Source organism: Lottia gigantea (genome assembly GCF_000327385.1).
Source record: "Lottia gigantea unplaced genomic scaffold LOTGIsca_158, whole genome shotgun sequence".
NCBI classification, from domain to species: domain Eukaryota; kingdom Metazoa; phylum Mollusca; class Gastropoda; family Lottiidae; genus Lottia; species Lottia gigantea.
The window spans coordinates 196602-204563 of NW_008707924.1; the positions used below are offsets into that span (position 1 = coordinate 196602).

General features: G+C 31.1%; 1 protein-coding gene across 1 annotated transcript; it reads right to left on the reverse strand.

Annotated features, from left to right (window-relative positions):
• Nucleotides 1-2768: 2768 nt before the first annotated feature.
• On the reverse strand, nt 2769-7025 carry LOTGIDRAFT_173406 (hypothetical protein; the record flags this gene model as incomplete). The annotated part of the gene is made up of 15 exons (XM_009050886.1): nt 2769-2894; nt 3099-3183; nt 3385-3451; nt 3557-3624; nt 3825-4018; nt 4146-4206; nt 4380-4504; nt 4780-4900; nt 5071-5154; nt 5487-5645; nt 5823-5824; nt 6006-6097; nt 6215-6270; nt 6471-6595; nt 6915-7025. The coding sequence occupies 15 exons, from the start codon at nt 7023-7025 to the stop codon at nt 2769-2771; spliced, it is 1476 nt and encodes a 491-aa protein (XP_009049134.1).
• Nucleotides 7026-7962: the final 937 nt, after the last annotated feature.

Consider the following 7962-nt stretch of genomic DNA (forward strand, 5'->3'; position numbering starts at 1 on the left):
ACTTTATAAATCACAATTGTTAATACGTAGTGCATGAAAATGTAATGTAAAAAATGGAATTATTTATGAAATTATATTTGTAGACAAGTATCAAGACAGTCTGTAATAATGGCCTGTGATGAAGAGAAGGCAGTTGAATATCAGGGACAACAATATCAATTAGGTTAGATAGTTATACAGTTTATGCACATGTCAAATTTGCAGGAACAGCCTATTTTGTTCTGGATGGCATAAATTGTTTTTGGAAACTTTTTTACCAAATCACATTTTTATTGCAAAAACTGTCAAAAAGGACTGTCTTCTGTGTCCAAGAGTATGTATATATGTATATCTTTGTTCAAGTTATTTTCTGAACAGTCATGTATGAGGATGGTGTTGATTTTGGGAAAATGATAAATCTGATTAATTGAAAAGAACTTTGGAAGATCATGAAAGTATGATATATTTTGTGCTGACATGAAAGTAAGAGCTTTGTTTTATCTGATTCTCATTTTATCTTGTAGGTATATGTAGAACAATATTTGGGGAATGGATATATGGGGTCAATGCTGGAGGTCAAATATCTCATCAAGAAACATTTAGTAGTAATCCACAATTCCTTTTCAACATTCCTAACAGAGGTATACTCTTACTTACATAAATAAAAGATAAATCATTTAGTTGGATTACTTTTACAACAGTTCTTAACTCTTGTATACCTCCTTCCATTGATTCACTCACATTATCAAAACAACAATTCTTTGGCCTTTTTTAAAAACTTAAACTGAGGGAAAATCTAGATTAAAGAAGTACTGAAGTGAAATGTAATTGGTTTATAAAACTATATTCAAAATCTATTTTTCATGCTCAACTGATTCATATTTTTTGAAAATGACTCTATTGATGTCATATTTTCTGTACCTTCAGGAGATTATGAACCTGTAGTTTTTCATTTAATGCAAGAAAGTTTAAATGATAAATTAGCTGTTGGATTGAGAGTGTTTCCTGTAAGTTGCTTTTAATTGTTTACTTACTTGAATTAATGTTATTGCAGAATATTATTTAGTCTGTTGTCTATTTTTGGCAAAAAATAGATTAAGATAAGTTCGCTTCAGTATTTTATTAATTACATATCAAAAAAAAAACTATTCAAAAAAACTAAATCTGTCATACTCTTTCCTTCAGTATGATGGTTCATCTTCTCTCCCATTAGATATAAACTATATCTATAATAACTATGATAGCTGTCCACAACATTTAGAGGGTTCACAATGTAAATTTGTCATCACGTATGATCTAGATGTAAAGTATGTATTACCAGCAGGTCAATATGTAGCTATAATACACATGGATCAGCCAACAGACAGCAGAAAATATTCACTGGTTATTAAATCTAGATGTGATGTATCGATAAGGTGAGTTGTTTACAACTTGAGATTCTGATTGGTGAGAGAGAGATCTTGGTGTTTTGCGATTATAGATAATACATGATTAAAGACATACTAATTTACAATGGTGAATTTGTAAAAGTGCATAAGGTATTCACATGCAGAAAACGAGACTGCTTGCAGTTCAATCTTAAACTTCAGATTTCAGTTGCATCACTGAACAAATGTTTTGATAATTTGATAATGAACCAATACGATAATTTTTCTCCCATTCACTTCATCACATTTTCATTAATATCTTACAGATCATTTAACTCTGGTGAATGAATGGTGAAGTGGTAGAACTCAAAATACGTTTGAGTGAATCTCAGCTGTACACACTATACAATACAGCCTGCTATTATTGTTATAATGTACATTGTGCCAAATAATCAAAACTGCTGGAATCTATCATAAAATGGTCATTTGTGTTGAGATGAAAAAAAAATTTGTATAAAAAAATATAATACTAACAGGGACTAACTAGATATGCTGTAATGAGATGATTTAGAGCGAGTATTTCGACTAAACTGTCCAGAATCTTCTTCAGTATTCAAATTTCTCTGTTTATTCATAAAATATTTTTTGTTTTGTTATTTTTTATTAATTCTAAACTGTGATATTGTTATGTTTAATTTGTTATTTTAAAACAATTGATTGTTCAAATTTTCAAGCATTTTATTTATACTTCCATATGAAGCTATGCACAACTATTTATAGTGATGAATAAAATTTTGATGTAAAAAAAAAATGTATTGGTCTGTGAGTTGGTAGTGAAAAAGTGGTACAACTTTTATTTGTCAGAAGCATCATCGAAATATGGCACCACACCACAAATTTCAATATAATTTTTCAGGAGTCTTTAAAGAATAGATAACTACTTTCTTATGAAAAAATATTTATTTACAATTTGATAGCACTGAATGAATAATATCAACCCATAGTTTGATATTTATATTATTTGTATCATTTTAAAGTCAGACTTCAAAGGATCATACCTCTTAGAATGGACATAAAATTGCCATAGCTAAAGAATAGAATCTCTGTGTAAGAAGATATATCCATCCAACTAAATAATTATTGAAACACCCTTATAAGCATGTTTCAAAATTACTTAGTTTAATGGATTATTACTTAGTTTTTTTGGGTTTATTGTATTATAGACGGATTCCTTTGTATAGTTTTGACACCAGTTAAGTTCACTGATTATCAAAGACTCATTCTAACCAAGCTTTAAAATTTCAATTTTTTGGTCATTCTAAGAGATAGTAGACCTTTAACAATCTCAGTTGACTGTTTGAATGTCCTAATCCATTTGGAAAGTGATTTGTTACCATAGTATAATTTTCCCCACACTCTGAATTAGTCAGCAAATATATTGGAATATGGTTGATAGGCTGAATGTCCTATAGTTGTTGGTTGTGGCAGAATTTCTTCTATATTAGCAAAAACCAGGGGAATATACCCTACTCTACCACTAGACCATACCTACAAAATTTTAACAAAATTTAGTTTTATTAATTCAAGTGGGGGTTCTTGTTTACTTGTCATAAATCAGAAAAAAGTTTCCATAGTCCTTGCTATGGAACATAAATCTGTGGTCAAGTGTGTCAGCTGGTTAATCGAATACACTGTCACTGTCAACAGTGTATTTTCCAAAACATCATGGTACAGTAATAGTGATATACTTACTATAGTAAGAAGAGCACCTTGTTGAAAACTTGGTTGAAATGATATATGATGAGCCTTTTCACCATCTTCTCCCTTTATCAAACCACTGAAAATATCCAAAAATTCACATTATCAGATTAGCTAAAAGAGCATAACATCATCAGCTACTCCCATAATTTTGACCAAATCTGAGCAAGTATGGTATTTAAATTGGGTTCAAAAGTCATCTCTACAGATTGAGACAATGATGACACAATATATTACTAGTGCATGCTGTAGAAGATAATATAATATGTAATAAACTTACCAGGGTAGAAGTTCCAAAACCGGTTGGAGACTTGTTTTAAACACTGCTACATATTCATTACTTCCTTCTGAAACATCAAGTAACAAGTTTAGTCTTTTGGAAAATACGATAAGTCAAATACTAGACAATGACAATGAACTACTTCTTCTTTACTTAATCACAATATACTTACCTTGAAATAACACAGCCAATCTTTTACCAGTTTTATCCCACTCTATATTTTGTACACAACCTCCAATCCTGAAACAATATAAAGGCCATGCAAAGTGATTAAATAAAAAAGCCATGACATAAGGTCTGAGTCCCACAAATCTAACACAATCAACCTTGCTCTTGGACTTTGTAAACCCAGATGGAAGCTCTTGCAATTCACAAACTGACACATGCTTCTTCCAAATTGTTTTCGTCAGACCAAAACTCAAGTTTGAAAAGTCACGTACTTGACAATCGACCCATCATCCATCATGATTTCAGTTTCTGACATATCTGCTACAGGGACAGCCATATTGGATTTAGCAGACACATCTTGTGAGACAGTGTTCAGGTGACTTCTGCCAAAAGTAATAGAATATATAATAGGATCATTCTCCATGGTAAAAAGTAATATCTGATCATCTGGACTCCAACAAGCTGACTGAAATATAAAGAACAAAAATGAAATTATCCATGAAATAAAATCACAAATTACTGTCAATATAACTCAACATCTTTATCTGAAAATTCAATACTTGCATTTTTCAATATAATGAATTAAACCTTACATTACATCTGCCTGTCAATTTGGACCAAACTTCACAATTCCATGTTACAGCATCCCATACTCTGTTAAAAAAAAATAAAAAATAACTGCATGAATTCTCAAAATACCTGCATACCAACAATATACTGAAACAAAAACAAATAATACAGACAGAAAAACATAAACTACAAGCAAAATACACATATCTGGTTTCATATCTGTATTTTGGCATGAATTTAAAATACCGAGTAATTACCTGAAGATTGGCATTGGTGTAGCGGCTAAAACTCTGGTGCCATCAGGTGAAAATTTTAAAAGAGAAACACCACCACCACCAGCTCTTCTTAATGAGACACAGTTTTCCATGGCAACACTCCATACCTAAAATATTTTGAGATTCATTTAAGGATGGTCAATCAGGTTTGATAAACTATAAATTCAGAAACTAAATAATATATTCAAAACATGAATTCATATCAGCTGAATTCATATGAACTGATAGTATTCAGCTCAAGAGATGATAATACAAATATCACTTTTAAGAAACAATCTACATTAGAAAGTGTTTGTGTTGAGGTGTCTTCAGTAACAAACGTCTTAAAGCATTCTGGTGGTGGAAAGTTTCATGAGTTTTTATAATAGATTATTACACCTACCATAATAGCAGTATCGGTTGGAGAAGAAGATAATAGTAAGGAAGCCTGAGGATGCCAAGCTAAACTAGATATAGGACTATGACCAGTCTGACTTAATACTTGTACACAGCTAGATGAGGGTCTACAATACACAATCACAAGTATTTGAAGAATAATCTTCAGTTAGAAAACAACTTCAAACAGGATAAAATCCATCTAAATTGAATTTTAAAGCTATGCAATCATATACATGTATAAGATATATTTCAAAAATAAGTTATCCAATTTCATTTATTAAGTATATAGACTTACCTAGCAGCTAATGAATTTGGATCAACATGCCATACCAATATACAAGTTTGACAGGCCACAGCTAAAACTGATGATGATAATGGTCTGAAATCAACATAAAAAGATCTGGATTGAACAGGAGAAGATGACAGATTAAATTTCATATTTGAACTAATTTGTTGTATCAGAAACTGTTCAAATTCATGTTTTGTTCTCGGACTTAATACTATTGTATTTGTATTATAGGGTGAAAGCAGACACTGGGCTGACTTTCAGAAGCACAGGCACAGATATCAGAATTGTCCTTACCTTGAGGAGAATTCGATTGTATTGGTGTAATTGTTATAATCAAGCCTTTTCTGTAGCACATCATTGTCCCATTGTGTGAACATATTGTGCTTATTGTAATGTAGAGTTATAAAGAGGATCAAACTTACTGCCAGCTGAGATCTGCTACATACTTCTGTAATTTATGTTTTAATATAGGTGTCAATGTATTGCCTTGTGTATGAACTTTAATAGAATCATCATGTAAGGCATAGGCAAACTTTGTCACGTGCGGATGCCAGGCAAAGGCTCTTACTGGACTCTCCGACCTGTAATTAATTAATGAATGAAAAAATAAAAATACAAAGGAACCATTCTTCAATCTGTGATTAAATGTAATACAGAAACTCATGTTGCTCTTAAGAGTTGTCAGTGTTTTAAGATTAAACAATTATATTTACCAGTTTGAGATGAGAGTAAACTTAGTTAACATGTCTTCATTAGACAGCTGTGAAATAAATAATAGTTATTTATAGTTAATGTAAGTCTCTATCATATTACTATACAAAACACTGCACTGATTTCAGACAACATAAAATATTCAAACATTTTTCTTGAATGATATTTTAATTCTTAGGATGTAATAGATGTGTTGTGCTATGACTACATAATAAGTTATATAAACTTACTGATAAATGTGGAAAGAGACTACCATTTAAAGACGTAGCCCAGCGTAATAATGTTAAACATGTTGTTGACATGGTAGCTATTGTACCAGGCACTGAAATAAACAAGATTTATTCTAAATACCATATACCAAGTACTTTCCATTAACAGTTACACATTAGTTTAATAGAATACCAATATTATATATTATATGTTAAAATATATACAGTACCTTCATCTCGGCTATTTACCAATTCTTCAAAAGTACCAGTAAATCCATGTTCATACCTACAAATTTAAACAGAATACAATAAAATACAATGTTCTAGCTATAACAATGCCAAAATTGCTTTTTTTACATTATTCATAACTATAAATCCACTGAGCATTGAGCAATATAGGGATGTTGTGTCACTGAGAAATCTGCTAAAATCAAACAACTGACCCATCAAAAATGTCCACAAACTACACTAACTGAATATACCTACCAAGCGCTTAATGCTCTTTTCCACACAGTTTCATCGTGTGGTAGAAAGGCTGACTTGGCACTCTCTCTAGGTGTGGTATTTCTCATAGAATCAGGTTGAACTGTAACTTCTGGATAACCAGGACACTAAAAGACAATTATTTATTCACCAATTAATCATTGGGTAAATATCTAAAGCTTTCATTTTGTTAAATTTCCTAAAAGTTAAGAAATCTGTAGGCCCTATGATGTTCAAGGTGAAAGACTGAAATTTTGTATAAATTTATTTATTTAAAGAACAGTAAAAACAATCAAATAGGCTTCCATATTTGTTAGAGTTTTGTTTCGTTAAATAAACAAAACATCCTCACCAACACATAATCAATAAACAACATGTATAGAGGTAAAACAAAAGTATACCATAACTCTGTTATTTCAACTACCGGTACCGGTAATAATTGCTTACCAAGATTTGCAGGCTCTCTTTAAGATATTCTGATCCCACTGTTGTTAATTCTCCATTTGTTTCTGTGACTGTTACCTCCCCTTTTTTTGGTGGTGGAGGAAAATTCTTCATTGTTATAAATTTCCAAATGTAGATTCAAATACCAGCTAAAAAATTTCAATCCTTCATGAAGTTTCATAAAGGGCCTTAATATATCTAATAAACTCATTCATTTGTTATCAAAGCATCTTCATTGTCACTTTGGACCATTCAATTACAAAATACTACTGAGAGTCTTAGATTGTCTTTGGGTTGATGAAAATAATAACCACTGGATAAAAAAAAGTAAAAGTAAAAAGGTAAAAATTCAAGTAGAAAAGTAAATCTTTTTCACATGAATTTTACGGGAGGCAAATGTGTCTATTTTCAAAAGTAAAGTCAATGAACCTTATATTTCTATGGACTCGAAGACATTTTAAGACAAACACTAATATAGTAAAAAAATTATTTTGAATATTGATGAACATATTCAATTCAAAGATCAATACGACAATATGGAATATGGTCAGGACAGTAGTGAGAGTAGTCTGTAGTAGATCAACACAATGTCTGAAATATCTGATAGAATACAAGGCAGTGATAAGCTTTCAAAAGGTGAATGCTATTTGCAATGTAGTAATAATCTTACAAAGACACTATGATCAACTTTCCCTAAACCCCTAAAAAATAGTACAATTTGTTATCAAATCTCGCGCAATTCCGCTAGGTGTCACTATTGAAATGAGGATATCCTCAAGAACCAATAAGATTCCATTTTACGTCATCAAAGTCTCTTTCAGACTTGAATTTCCAGACAGAAAGCAAATGGAAAATCGTACTGGATAATTTTGATTAAAATGTGAACTCGAAAGTAGAATATCCGGTTAAACAGTTTCCTGCCGAAAAAAAGAGGTAAACATGAAATTTGGGGTTGATTATAACTGGATTAAAGTTTCTGATCTACATAGCGTAACAAAGTGGCATTGTCAGTGCCACCAATGTTGTTTAGAGGACTAAGTAAGATGTACTC